Source organism: Tursiops truncatus, chromosome 1 (genome assembly GCF_011762595.2).
Source record: "Tursiops truncatus isolate mTurTru1 chromosome 1, mTurTru1.mat.Y, whole genome shotgun sequence".
Taxonomy (NCBI): Eukaryota; Metazoa; Chordata; class Mammalia; order Artiodactyla; family Delphinidae; genus Tursiops; species Tursiops truncatus.
The window spans coordinates 171150358-171165530 of record NC_047034.1 but is presented as its reverse complement, the minus strand read 5'-3'; the positions used below and the strand labels follow the sequence as shown (position 1 = coordinate 171165530).

Sequence of the window (15173 nt, the reverse complement as noted above, 5' to 3'; positions counted from 1 at the left end):
GAGAGGAGGACACTCAGGGAATCCGACAGGACAGCCCTCAGACACATGAACACATAGACACAAAGGGCTGGAAGGAGACAGAGCTGCGATGGAGAGTAATGGTGGGGGAGAGACTCCAGAGGGGAAGCAGGGAAGGCCTTGACAGTATCTGGTCCATACCGAGAACTCAATACATACACTTGATAAAGGGGTACATATCGGCAGGACTTGCTGATGCATGGGAGGTGGAGGTATAGGAATGGAATCAAAGATGCCTCTCCTCCCTGGGTTTTGGTCTGAGCAGGTAGGGGGTGGTGGAGCTGTTCGCTCAGCTGGGGCAGGCTGCTGGTGGAGCAGGTTGACCACCTGGGGGATGGGCTGGCTTCACTCAGTTCAGGTGAGAAGACCTGTTTCTTCTGCTGATGCCTCAGTGAGGGCAGCCTACTGAACTTCTCAGAGCCCCTGTTTCCTCCTCCAGGGCTTAGCTGGATGTCTGGCAGACCACTTAACCAGGGGAACCCTGATTTCCATGGCAGGCAGGATGGCTAGGTTTGTATAAATGACTTGCTCGATGCCCTTGCCAAGAGGCAGTGTGGTACAGTGGCAAGTGGCTGGGCTCTGGCACCAGAGAGACTTGGGTTTGGATGTGCATCAGTTGCTGTCTAGCCGTGTGAGCTTTAAAAAGTCACTTTCCCTCTCTGAGCCTCTCTCCTCATCTGTGAAATGAAAGCTGCTGGAAAGATGAAATGGGGTGGCAGGAACTTGGCAGAAGCCAGTTGCTTTCTTGAGATCCTGGTGCTGGGCTAGAAGCTTCATAAAAGCAGGGGGCTTGGGGACTGCATCGCAATATTGGCCCCTCATTCTTCATATTGCTACTTGGCATTTAAGAGACTCCATCCTCTGAGCCATCTGGGAAGGAGCTGCACCTGCCGCTTGGTCCATGGTCTTCATGAGGCGGGAGACCAGATGAAGCTTCCTTCCAAACCACAGAGGATGTGGAAGGCCTCGCCTCTGCCCAGGGTTACCTTTGGGGAAGTGGCCCTCGCTGTGGTCATCTGGGCGGTCTGTGGGCTGGGCTGCAGTCATCTGTGGGCTAGGACCCATGGAGAAGACTCCCTTCGGGGGCTGTTGCTCCCTTGGGGGCCCACAGGAAGGACATAATATGCCTGGTCCTGCAACCAGGTAGGGTAGGGAGAACCCGGAGAAAGAAAACCAGGCACGGCTTTCTTGACATAAGAGAAGCCGTCTTTTGTGATCTAAGCCTGGCCACAATCCTTGACCTAGAACAGGTCTCAGTAATTAATGATCTTAAGGGAACAAAAGAATAGACAACTGTTATCAGGCAAGAGAAGTAACAATAGCAAAGATAGCAGTTGTAAAGACTCCCAGTTCTGTTTCAGTGGTGAAGATTAGCCTGAAATGCTCAACTGGAACCTGAGGGATGATGATGACCTTTTCTGACCCTCGTGACTTCAATCAACTAAAGCTTGGACTCTGTCGAGCGCCCAAGCCCCTTCACGAATAGGTATGTACCCTTAGCTTAAAACTTCTCCAGTTTTGCTGTTGGGGAGACACTGCTTTGGGAGATATCCCGGGGTTCTCCTTACTCGCTGCAAAGAATAAATCCTTCCTTCTCCTGACCTTTGCCTTGGTTGTGTCTTTTGGCTCGACACCTACCAAGAGGTAAACCCAGTTTTGGGGTAACAGTCCGAGGGGCAAAAAGCTGGAGAATTCACTAATTTGTACTGGTTTATTCTAGAGCATTGCCAAACTTCTCAGTTTCTCTAGTTTCACTAGATTTTTGCAACAGAAGGGATTTTCTCACCTAGTGACAAACCCCATGACAAGATTATGGCTGTCTAGACACATAAGGTGCAGTTTCAGCAGTCTGTCTTGTATATAGTTTCCCGGGCAAGGAGGAGGCTGGAAGAGAACTTGAGTGTTGGGAGTCAGCGGCACACCCTCTGGCACCCAGCAGTCAGTGTGATGTGGGAGACGAGAAATGAGCATTTTTAGTCTGGCACAGATAATCCATCCTCTGAACAGGAGGTCTCTAACTCTAGCCAGCTGTGTCGGAAATACACCAGTTTTCAAGTCCAGAGAGCTGTGAATTAATCACCTTTTTTTTTTTGCCTGGCTGTGCTGCGTGGCCTGTGGGATCTTAGTTCCCTGACCAGGGATTGAACCTGGGCCCTCAGCAGTGAAAGTGCGCAGTCTTAACCACTGGACCGCCAGCGAATTCCCAGGGAATTAATCACCTTTGTAGTAGGATTCAGCCTTCCACACAGTAGGTATTTGAGACAAATCAGTTAACTTGAGTTTATGGAGCATTTGCTCAACTGCAAGCTAGATGCTTTTCACATTTATTATTTTTTAAACTCATACATGTTAAGAATTTATTTTTAAAGTTCTTTTTTTTCAGCTTAAGTATAATTGACAACATCGTAAGATATTTAAAGGGTATGATGTGGACTTCCCTGGTGGCGAAGTGGTTAAGAATCCGCCTGCCAATGCAGGGGACACAGGTTCGAGCCCTGGTCCAGAAGATCCCATATGCCGCAGAGCAACTAAGCCCATGTGCCACAACTACTGAGCCTGTGCTCTAGAGCCGGTGAGCCACAACTACTGAAGTCTGCATGCCTAGAGCCTGTGCTCCACAACAAGAGAAGCCACCGCAATGAGAAGCCCCCACTCGCCGCAACTAAAGAAAGCCCGCACACAGCAATGAAGACCCAACGCAGCCAAAAAAAAAAAAAAAGTGTCTGATGTGATGATCTGATATATCTATATACATTGTGAAGGGATTTTTCCTCATCAGTTAACACATCCACACCTCACATATTTACTTTTTTTTTCTTTTTGGCGAGAACTCACATTTATTCTTATGTAGACTTTACCCACAATTCTGAGAGGTAAATGCTCTTAATTCCCATTTTACAGATACGAAAATAGAGGCTCAGAGGTTCAACAACTTGCACAAAGACCGGGTAAGAAGGGATGGCTGGCTTCAGCCCTAGAGAAACTTGAAGCATTCCACAGGATGATTTTTGTGAATGAAAGCACATTGTCTGGACACTATCAGAGAACAGAAGTAGCATAAAGGACAAAACACTGTCTTTCTCTGCTCAAGCCTGCAGTTTTATTAGTAAAGTCTTTGTGACTTGAAATAGAACATTTGCCTGCAATCCAATAAAAGATTAAATAAGCAGTAAGTTAAACTATCAGTTGATAACATATTCTAATTTAGCTTGAGTTTAAATGGGGTGAGTGACCTACAGTTGCAAACTTGACGTCTGATGAAGCTGATTTGAAGTGGCAACACCCCAGCCTCTCCTCAGAAGCTGGCTGGTGCAGAACTCATCTTTACAAGCCATTAAATTAGTCGTGAGAAAAAAACCCATCTTTCTCCATACAGGTCTAGTGATTAGAAGCAAAGTCAAATTACCCATGAATCCAAGGAATGCGACCTTCCGTGGGGCTGTCTGAAACCAATTAGGTGTGAACAGACCTGGAAGGCAGATTTCGCCCTACTGCCCTCCCAGCCCGGGCATGGAGGGCTCCCTGAGGGTTTTCCAGTTCTCACTTCCGAAGCTGGAGCTTTAACATCTGAGGACTGTGTACTGTGTGGTCTTACTGAGGTGGCCAAGAATTTTTAGATGCTAACATAAGGGCAAAGACTGTGTTCTCTAAATTTCTAATAATTTAATGTTTGTTCCTTTTTTCTTGGTGAACTTGGCTCCTAGGTGGGAGGGGACAAATCTTGTTCATCTTTACCTTCAGCACCTCACCTCTCACAATGCCAGACACTAGTGCTTTTGAACCATCCCCCCTTTTTTTTTTTTTTTTGCGGTATGTGGGCCTCTCACTGCTGTGGCCTCTCCCGTTGCAGAGCACAGGCTCCGGACGCGCAGGCTCAGCAGCCATGGCTCACGGGCCCAGCCGCTCCATGGCATGTGGGATCTTCCCGGACAGGGGCACGAACCCGTGTCCCCTGTATCGGCAGGCGGACTCCCAACCACTGCTCCACCAGGGAAGCCCGAACCATCCCCTTTTAAAGCCAGAAATGCTCATTAAGATTCATTCTTGGTGAGTCAGACGTTTTTCTTAGCCTCCTGATAAAAGAAGCCTTTGTTTCCAGGATGATCTCAATGCTACAACTTAAAAACAGCCTTGGAGTATTCCTAAGAGTGAACATAGGGTCCACCCGAATGTGCGTTAGCAGGGGAAATGGGTAAATAAGTAATGATGCATCTACGCCACAGAGCAAGAAACCAGTGGTTAAAAAAGCTAAGGTTGAAAATAAATTTCACACACACACAGGTAGATCTTTAGCACCAGAGGCCCTTGTATATCGTGGGGTAAACGTAGAAAGCTGCTGTTATTCACAACAGCTAAAACATGGAAGCAACCGAAATGTCCATTCATGGATCAATGGAGAAACAAAATATGACACATACGTACAATGGAATATTATTCAGCCTTAAAAAGGAAGGGAATTCTGACACGTGCTGCAACAGGGATGAACCTTGAGCACTTTATGCCTAGTGAAATGTGTTACAAAAAAGACAAATACTATATAATTCCACTTATATGCGATAGAGTAGTCAAAGTCACAGAAATAGAAAGTGGAAGTATGGTGGCTAGAGGCTAGAGGAGGAGAAATGGGGAGTTAGTGTTTAATGGGCAGAGTTTGAGTTTTGCAAGATGATAACAGCTCTGGAGATAGACTGGAGTGAGGGTTGTACGATAACGTGAATGTACTTAATACCACTGAATTCTCCATTGAAAAATGGCTGAGGTGGTAAATTCTGTATGTATTTAACCACAATGAAAAAAAAAGACAAAATAGAAAGTTGCTAATATCAATATTTTGTACCTTATTTCTGAAGGGAAAAAAACTTTACATATGCTGCACATTGTAATGACATAAAGGTCTGGAGGAAATGTGTGAACTGTCAACAGGGGATGTGAAACTTGAGGAGTTTCCATTTTTAACTTGACAAACTTTTACACTGTTTGCTTTTTCAGTGTTACCGCTTTTGTAGTAAGCGTCAGAGCCAAGGCAGCAGTGGTGGGAATTCATGCTTCCCGTGCGAGGTCTCTGGAGGTCATTTGTGGAACTAACTGGAGTTTATAGCTGTGCTGGAAGTATCTGTAACCTGGCCTCAATGAGACAGAAAAGAACTTACCAAGATTTGGTTTGAAGAATTCTAATACTGAAAGCTGTAGAAACTGGGGTGCCGTATAATGACGAGCCACTGTTTACTGAGCACCCAGAGTAAATGCAGGCATCCTCACACCAGGTGGCTGAGGGTGGCACAGCTAGGAATCCCATTTTACAGATGGGCAAATGGAGTAGCAAAGAGAAGGGACTTGCCCAGTGTCATCAGCTGGTGAATGGCAAAGCTGGGAACAAGCCCCAGGTCCTGCGTGACACCAATTCTATGCTTGTCCCCATCGTAGCCACCCCCAATGGTGGCTCAGTTCTGGAGGCCTGGCCCCCTCTTCAAGGACAAGGACTCCTCCTTCTGGCACCTTCACATCCCACTGCAGCAAGTACAAGGAACAGGCTTGCTTTTTTGTTAATAAAGTAGAATAACATTTATTTATTAAAATTTTTATTATATATGCTGTATTTGTGGGAAATCGAGACCTTTGAAGGAACTCAGATTAGATACAAATTACGTTCAGCTGAGCTGGTTACAGTCATGTTTAGCACGGGAACACTTAAGCTGAAGCTTTCTTTTCCTTATAGGTTGCCATCATTTTCTTGATTTCAGCAATAGCTTTCCCTGGATTCAGCCCCTTGAAAAAAGAGAAGAGAAGCAATACCAAGTGGTAAGTGAAACTGAACGGAAGAACCCCATGACCTTGGGCGACCCAGGACCTCCTGACCTAGCTGGTCAAAGCACGGTGATTACAAACCAAGTCCTTTAATACCCAGGGGTTTGGACTAAGAGCTCTCTTCTGTTTCCACTCTTAGACGTTTGAAAACGGCCAGCTCTCTCTGGCAGGAGCCCTGTCTCACTGAATTCCTGCTGGTGAGGCTCAGTGTGGCAGGTCAACGAGCCCAAGGAAGAGTCATCTCTTCTATGACTACAGTGTCAAAATTAGCCAGTTATCTCTAAAGGTTTCACATCATTACCATTATCATTCAATCATCATCACCAGAAATCTGCATCTGCAAGCCCTCAAGGTATGTGGGAGAAAGGAGCCTCTGTTAACCTTCCTAAGCACCACTGGTTAAGTGGCCCGCAACACTGGATTAGCTGCAGTTGGCCTCACAGCTGTAACATCTGTCCTGCACGAGGTATGGCAATTAAACCCAGCGGGGCCAGTCTCCTGGGAGCAGGAAGTGAGATCACCAAATATTTGGTAAGATCAGACAAGCACTCATCTGAGGCTAGTGAAGCGTCCCCTTGTTCAATTAAATTAAATTGTTTATTTTATGTGGCTCTGCGCTGAGCGGCATGCAGAATCTTAGTTCCCGTGCCCCCCTGCAGTGGAAGCGTGGAGTCTTAACCACTGGACCTCCAGGGAAGTCCTGGGTCCCCTCATTTTAGAAGGGCAACTTTAACTCTGAAATTAAAGTGTGCAAAGAAAGAAAAAGAAAAAAGATCTTCGGAGAGACAGAAAGGGAAAGAGAAGACACTCTTTAAAAGACGGATATGGAAGGATCCCCGAAATGTGTTAAGTGAGAAAAGGTAGACACTGTGACAAAGGACACGTGCAACATTTGCGTGTAGCACAAACTATCCCTGGAAGGACACACAGGAAGCTGATACCACCACCAGGGAGGGGGCTGGGGAAGGAGGAAGGCCCTCCACAGCACTTCCTTTTGAACGCTGAGCCTGCCCCATCAAAAGGAATTTAGAGTCAGTAAACAGACTGTACCCAGTCCCGGCGTAGGAAGAAGGCACTGGGAGGCGGGTGGCCTGCTTCTAGGCCTGCCCTGCCCCCAACCTGAGAGTGACCTTGGCAAGATGCCCCCACCCCCAACTCCCGCTCATGGGCTCAGCTTCCGAACCTGTAAAGGGGCTGCACTTGACGATTTTTGAGGTCCCTTCTAGTTCAAACAATCTGGGCCTATGTCTAGCCTCACAGCCCCAGTGTCCACCCCTGCTTTACTGAAGGGGAGGGCAGGACACAGAGAAGTCTGTCCTTGGTTGTCTGGTCTGTCTGCTGCCCTCTGCGATGCAAACATTCACGCCTAGGAGCGCACCGCAGGATCCTCGGCGGAGATTTTGAAGAAATACACAAGCCAGGCCCCAGCCTTGGAGAGGCTGTCTTCTGACTGACCGGCTCAAACGAACAGAAGGTCCCATTAAGTGCTTACTATGTGCCAGGCACTGTCCTAAGCGCTTCAGTGGCATGACTTGCCTCAGAAGCCACAAGGCTCGCTGAGCAGAGCCTGGGTAGAAACGCAGGCAGCAGGATGCGGAGCCTGAGCTCTCCCGCACTGCTCGGGACCCCACCAGGCCCCAGGCCCACCCCAATGCCGATGGCACATGAGAAGCATCTGGCAGGGGAAGGGGGGCCCTTGAAACACTGTGGAATTACCCAGTCTGGATTTCATGTTTGTTAAGATGCGCTGCCTTTTCTTTCTTTCTTTCTTTCTTTCTTTTTTAAGCTGCTAACTGGTCGTGCTAGAGTTTTCCATCTCGCTGCCTGCTTACTCACTGCACCTTTAAAATGAAATTGCTCTGCCCACAGTCTCTGCTCCAAGGGCAGCCCTGGCTGTTCCCCGCCCACTGACCAGCCCAGGGCTGGCACCTGACGGTAGCTGGCCGGCCAGCTCTGACCGTGCGTGGGCTGCGCCGTGGAAAGCTAAGCTGGGCCAAGGAGACTCCCTCCGAGGAATGTGAGCTGAGAAATGCTGAGAGAAGCCAGGCAGATGCTGAAGCCGTAGGCAGGGTGAATATGAACAGGAAGCAGGAAGTATGAACAGGAAGAGGGAGTGAAAGGTAAGTAAGCAGGAGCCCCGAGACTGAGGAAAGACACGCAGAGGAGAAAGCACAGGCTGGCTGCCAGGGAGCCGCGCGGACCGGCAGCCATGTTGCCACACAGAGACCTTGGGGCCCGGAGAGGGAATGTAGCCCTCACAGCTGCCTGTGCTCAGACGGCTTTCCTCCCGTGGTTCCCACAAAGTCAGGGCAAACCCAGGTTCCTGTTCACGGGTCCTCGTGGCATCCTTGACTCCCACCAGGCCCGTGTGAACCCGACTTGAAAACCCTTCTCAAGGGGGCCTGAGTGAGCCTGTGCCCCGCAACTAAGCGCCAACACCCCCAGGCTCACACGGAGGGGAGAGTGCTCTCTGCTCCCCGCCGAGCACACGTCAGTGCTGGGCCGCACGGGGGGCCGCAGCCGCGTACCTTGGGACAGGAATTCGTGCAGTTCATGATGGTGTGGCAGCGGTACAGAGAGAACGGGTCCTGCAGCTTGGCCAGGCGCTCCTCTGTGAAGTCGTCTCTGGAGTCGATCATCCAGCGATAGGCCTGGGGGAACCGGGGACTGGTGGGCTGAGCTGTCACCTTAACTGGCCAGAGCAGCCCTCTGGTTCAACTCAAAGCTCCAGGCGCGCAGAGGAACAGGAATTCTCAGCTTGGAAGCCATCTCCACACTTTACTTCTTGCCATCTTTCAAGGAAAGGCTCCCAACCCTTTGTAACATCTCTTGATCACCTTGACTAATGAGCCCCACCAACCTTTGAACCACATGCCCCTGGTCGCTGGTGCTTAATAATATACCATCAAGCATCACCTTCTACTGATTTCGTGTTGCTCATTAGCTTCCTCCCTAGAACATGAATGAGCGAAGGCAGGGATGGTGTCCTCGACTCTCTTTAATTGCCTTCAGAGCACCTACCCACTCCCTTTGGGTGAACTGGTAACAGACCTGCACAGAGAGAACATCTGTTCTACTTATTGCTTCTTTTGATTAGCATACCCATCCCAGAAGCCTGAGATCAGCCAGCTGAAAACTGATTAAGCTCCTGGTCACCGGGCCGGCTCCAGCAGTGTTACGGACACCACTTTTACATTTCCCAACAACTCAGATCACTGGTCCAAGCGCCAGCTACAAATGTACCTCATTACTCAATCTTTAATTTGGCCAGGAATCAATCGGTACTGCTAACTGGTCACACAACCACAGAACTTCTCTTTTTGTGGGAAAATGAGAAACAAGAAGTTTCTTTGAGTTGCTTCAGAGTCTGTGAAGAGCACTGGCCACAAATCTAAAAAGTATGAGCTTTCTGGGAACAAAGACAGTGACTCTGTCTGCAGTGAACTACACATATAGTGAAAGACGACGAAAAACAACACTACTTTCTTTCCAAGCAACCCCTAAGCCCAGACTGCAGGCTTTCACTAGCCTGGAAACAATTTCCAACCTTGCAGCTGGGTAACTGCTCCTCAACGAAATTTCTCTCTCCCCTGCTTCCACGTTAAAAATCCCGTGAGAGGTAGATGGGGAGCCTTCTGACAGATGCAGTCCGGGGAAAGCGGGCAGGTGGGCAGGGAAGAGCCAGCAGCACAGGAAACATCTGAAACATCTGCAAGGCCTGGTGTGCCAACCCGCAGCCACCGCCCCTTGGCGTGACCCTCACCACACTAAGTGAAGGCATTTTGCAGATGAAGCCCCAGATTTACTGAAAACCAAGTGAAGGTGATGCAACCAATTACCGTTTGTAATGGATGCCAAAGAAGGAAGCCATCGCCCCTCAGAACATCGGTTTCCATTTCTCTTACAGAAATGAAGGAGCGCCTTACCTGCATAAGAACCGCGGGTCCCAAGTACTTGTCTCCATTCCACCAGTAGCTCGGGCAGCTGGTGCTGCAGCAGGCGCAGAGAATGCACTCATAGAGCCCGTCCTGTGCGGGGAGAAAGGGCAGTCAGGAGCCCACCACGGAAGAGGTGGTCGTGTTCTGAGCTGATTAAATGCGAGGTCTGGGGTCAGAGCACGGACAAAGTGCCCACTCGCACGCGAGTTTTCTTGGCAAAATCCTAGGAGTGGTTTGCAGAGATTTATCAGATTCATAAAAAAGATCTTGGAATTGAAATTTAGACATCTGCTGGATTAGAGCCCAGAGTTCTTAAGTCCAAGTACAGTGTATTCATCCTTTAATAAATAACCCCTCACTTATCTTAAAAACAAAACAAAAACAAAAACGTGAAAACAACTTACCACCTCGAATGCAGTCTAGCAGAAATTAAAAAGGCCCTGAGTGCTGAGGCATCTGGAGTCTACACCAGCCTCTGCCCTGGCTCAGCAGACACCTCAAGTTTTCGATAGGAACATCAACATTATCCTAAACAGCCAACCAGCACTGAGCACCATGTGCCTTACTGACTACCTCATTTGATTGTCACAATAATCCTGGGGTGAGTGCTATGAGATTCCCATTTTACAGGTAAGGAACTGAGGCTCAGAGAAGTTAGGTCACTTGCCGAGGGTCACACAGCTGCAAACAGCAGAGCTGGGATGGGCCCCCAGGCGGCCTGACTCTGAAATCCGTCCTCTAACACTGCCACACTGACTCAACATGCCCAACCAGTTCTAACTGGACTTTCTGATTTGGAGAACAACAGAAACTGATTAAAAGTGGCAAAACAGGAGGGCACGCTGACATGTGAAGTGACAGCTGAAAACAGATGACACAGAGCTGATGGTCATGATTGTAACCAAGAGTCTTCAACAAAATTTATGTTCTGTTCAGGCAGCTGGTGAGAGTGTAAACTGGCTCCACTGTCTAGAAAGCATAAGGTCACAGGATTAAGAGCCTTCACGATAGTCATATTCTTTACTTATAAAAGGGTAGTTGTCGATAGAGATTACCTTTGGGTGGTGGAATTATAGATTATTTGAAAATTAGTTTTCTTTTCCAATTACCTATAATGAGCATTATGGCTTTTAAAATCATGAAAAAAAGTTAGGTTCAGCAATATTAATTTGAAGAAGTGAAAAATGCTAAATAAGCAAATGTTTGGTATTTAAATGAGTGAATTTTGACTACCTAGAAAAGATGCTCAGGGGAACCCTCCAATCCCTAAAAATAGTACATCAAGGAGATGTTTATAAGCTACAAGCTTTCCTACCTGAGGACTGTGAAATGACAAGCTGGGCCAGGGTGGCCAGTTCCAACCTGGACCCTGGGATGCGTCAGACTCCCTGGAGTTAGAAACTGGGCAGAGCTATGTCCTGAGAACAAGAAACTCTTGGAAGAGAAGGCAGCTGCTTGCTCTGAATTCCAACATCACCACGCTGACCCTCAACATCTTGATGACAACAGAGCTGGGCATTCTTACCAGGACCTTCCTTTCTTAATATTTTATGGGGAAGAGGAGAGGGGCTACATGTTCCCCCAGACCTAAAAGGCAGAATTCATTTATTCATTCACACAACTCATATTTGTTGATAAGACAGCACATGCCAGGATCCTGGGATCCAGAAAAGGGTATAAGACACAGCCCCTGCCCTTGAGGTGCGCTTAGTCTGCTAACGGACTGTCATGTAAACGAATGAAGTGGTGACCCTGAGACAGCACGAGTCCTTCCCTCGTGTAGGCATGATGTTGGGACCTATCTCCATCTGGTCCCCTTCCCACTTCTTCCTCTCCAAAGGACACCAAGTGTGCAGGCAGTGAGTGTGCGTGCCTCCTTCTTAGAGGAGGTAGAAGTGTACACGAGAAAGAGACTACAAGCTCGCTAATAACCCCTTCACTTGCAGAGACTTCATAGCCTGTACCCAGGGGTAGCAACTCCAAGAGTGAGTGGGCCTGCCACAAGCCCACACCGCGTCACTAGACGTGTGGTGTCAGGAAAGCACCAGGTTCTAGTTCCAATTTTGCTATCGGCTTCTCTCACTCCCATCTGCAAACAGGGTGGTGGCAGCAGGACCGCAAACAGCCGGCATGTGTTTTAGTTGCCCACAGGGTTAACGAGTAACTCTGATTTAGCTGTCAACTTTTCAAGACCTGGCGATCGACATCCTGGTTTCTTTTGAAAAAGACCAATGTCTGGCAACACGGTAGCAGTGAGCCCCTCTAGGCAGAGCACTCCAGGGCCTTGGTCCTCTCTGCGCCCTTCATAGGTTCTCACTACCCACCTGGCCCCGATAGGATGGGTGTCCAACCCTTGGACAGATGGTTCTCAAGTTCCTTTCCAGAAGACGCTGAATGTTCTGCATGATCCCATGCTGTGCCCCCCATCCCCTCTGCCCCTAAGCCCCACTTCCTGACAAACATCTTTGCAACAAAATTCCTCAAGTCAAGACAATGAACAGGGACTAATGACCAGTTTCTCACGATCTTCTATGGACTGCAGATACTGCTTCTTGCCTTCCTGGGATTCATCCTTCTTCTTTAAATAAGGCTCAATGGACTTGTACTGGGCATAGAAGTTGCTCAAATCCTGAGGTTAAGAGGAAGAAGAAGAAATGGGTCAGATTCCACCACCACTCCTTAGCTTTCCTACTTATCCCATTTTTGGGACACCGCCCACTTTCCTGCCCTGTGACAGGCAGTAGTCAGACTCTCCTCCTTTGGCATTGATACATGCAAAGGTCACGAAAGGAGAAGTGGTCACATGTAAGCGTGGTTAGGGAATTTCTCCTTCACCCACTTGGGAAACTTTCCAATCCCACAGTCCTTTCTCCTCAGATGCCCTTGAGAACACCCAGTCAGGGAAAGGGAAGGTGGTCAAATATAGGGAGGTAGACATGAAAACACATAAGAATGGCTGCATTCCCAACTGGTATTTGCCACATGAACTCTTTGTTGTTATGGCCAAATTCTTCATTTCTGAAACTGTTCCAGGTCTAAAATTCTGTGCCCTGTTATTCCCAAACAATCCTCACCAAATGAGCTGCTGGATGACCTTCTAGGCCATTTATCTTCTGCCATTCAAATTCCTTAACTAAACTCAAGACAGGAAAAAACCCTGCCCTGAAGAACTATAGCACAACACACATACCTCCTGCCCCCCTTAAAAAAAAAGAAGCGGGCGGGAGGTGCTGGGGTGGTGGGGAGACACACACACACACGGGCAGGAACTCACAGGAACAAGATCCTTTATCACATACATATGTGGAAGAGGGTAGATTTTGGAAACTTTGTTGAGGTTGATGTCAATCCTTCGGGTACAAGCGAGAGTGTTGCCTCCATTGATGTTCATGGCACAGGAGCCGCAGATGCCTGAGACACAGCACAGTTAACACTCCCCTACCCAGCTGGAGGCAGTCCAGCTGCAATTCTCCCTTCCCGACTGTCCTTACTCTACCAGCAGGAGTAGCACTGACATGGAATACACCTGTGCAGAGGTGCCCGCTGCCTTTTCTCCTTCCCATTCTTCTTAGAATGTAGATCTAACGGCTGTAGTTCCAAAAACCATGTTGTGAGACCAGGAGGCAACCCTGAGGTTGGAAGCTATCTGCTCAGGATGGCACTGGAACACAGACGAGCCTGGGGTGCTGCTGGCATCACGGAGGGCCCACACCAGTCCTAGTTCCTTGCTTCATGTATTTTGAGAGAAAAACCAGTTTTTTTTTTTTTTTAAGTCACTGTTATTTGAACTCAAACTCTATTTTTCTTAAGCTTTTTTTTTTTGGCCGCACCACAAGCTAGTGGGATCTTAGTTCCCTGACCAGGGATTGAATCCAGACCCACGGCAGTGAAAGCACAGAGTCCTAACCACTGGACCGCCAGGGAATTCCCTGGACTCAAACTCTTAACAGATATAACACCCCAAAATAAATCAACACTGTCTTGGTCATCTTAAAGTTGAAGCCTGGATACAGACTGTCCAGAGACAGATCTCATTCTATTGTCTCCACAAAGCCTACACTGGGGACATGAAACCCACAAAAGCTGCCTTAGCACTGACTTTTCAAGGAGGATGAGCTAATGTGTAACCAAACCAAAGTAAGCAAAATAAGGTGCTGACCAAGGACCCTGAAACGAGAATTTTCTTAGCCTGGACTCACTTCCTGTGTACGGAATTTCCTAGGTATTTCAGAGTTACAAATGACTACGCGCTCTAAGCCCCTGCTACCACTTCTTCTGAAGCTGTTTTTTCTTTTTTCTTTTTTTGGACTGAAGCTGTTTTTTGAAAGTAGTTAGGCCGGAGAAATGTGGTTACTTGTGAAACTTGGACTGGGTTATCAACTTTCTCTCCCCCTCCCGTTAATCTTAATAAAAGTATAATGGGACACAAGTATCCACTTAAGCAAATACTCCTACAGTTCCCCAAGAGGTCGAATATTATCAGCACATTTCTGTGAGCCTGGCATCCAGCAGAGCAGTGTGCTTTGATAAGAAATGGTATAAATACAATAATAATAAAAATCCAAGGAGACTTCTCTTAAAAAGGCTCCCCTGGAAATTCTCTTCACAAACTACAAGGGAAACAGAAGTAGCCACAATTAATATCATTCTGCCTCATTTTTTTTTTTGCCCACATGGGCCACACCTTGTGTTCTTGGCTCTGAAAGAGTTTTATGGGGAAGCTTACTGAAAAGCGTCTATTTCCTGTGTTGTCAGGACTTATGTGGGAAGGCTGGTACTTAATTACAGCAGAATGTTCCCTAAACAGCAGGATTCAGCCAAACTATCATACCCTTAGCATCTGCTACACTGAATCCAATCCTGTAAGATTAGCTGAATCAAAACAGATGTCTTAGAAGTAGGACTTTAAATGCTTGAGATGTACAGCAGAACACAGATAAAGAGCGATGGGCCAATAGCTATAACGACTTTTTCTTTTATGGAAGGTTATTTTAGGGAGAAAGTTCGATCACAGCCCTTGGTCTTGGCCCCAGCTGCCCTGTTTTGGTTTTATCCCAGGTTTTCCGAGCCCGGCCAGTAAGTGTATCACCTGAGAGTGTAATTCTGGAATCTGACAACTTTGGCTGAGTCCTGGCTCCTGACTCACCATCTCTGTGTCCTTTCAGAAGTCCCTTAACCTCCCTGGGCCTCAGTTTCTTCACATGTACGCTGAGTGTAAATGGTAACAGCACCTGTCTATCTCACGTGAAGTGCACAGAATGGAGTCTGCACAGTCTGTGTTCCACAGCCACCAGGATCAGTTAGCCGTCAGAGCACCCCCGTGTGATTCTTCCCACACCTGAGAACCATCTGAATGATTACTTAGGAGTTTACTTTAAATCAATTCATTTTACCTTAAAATTATATTTAAAA

General features: G+C 47.7%; 1 protein-coding gene across 1 annotated transcript in view; it reads right to left on the bottom strand.

The window, feature by feature from the left end:
* Positions 1 to 5580: 5580 nt before the first annotated feature.
* The window catches only part of SDHB (succinate dehydrogenase complex iron sulfur subunit B), a 34851-nt gene continuing 25258 nt past the window's right edge, over positions 5581 to 15173 (bottom strand). Inside the window, exons 4-8 of the mRNA XM_004313616.3 lie at positions 13036 to 13172; positions 12274 to 12390; positions 9750 to 9851; positions 8352 to 8474; positions 5581 to 5784 (exon numbers count right to left, since the gene is read on the bottom strand). Of these exons, the coding sequence (XP_004313664.1) occupies positions 5707 to 5784; positions 8352 to 8474; positions 9750 to 9851; positions 12274 to 12390; positions 13036 to 13172 (557 nt within the window). The 3' untranslated portion in view covers positions 5581 to 5706. The remainder of the gene's footprint in view (positions 5785 to 8351; positions 8475 to 9749; positions 9852 to 12273; positions 12391 to 13035; positions 13173 to 15173) is intronic.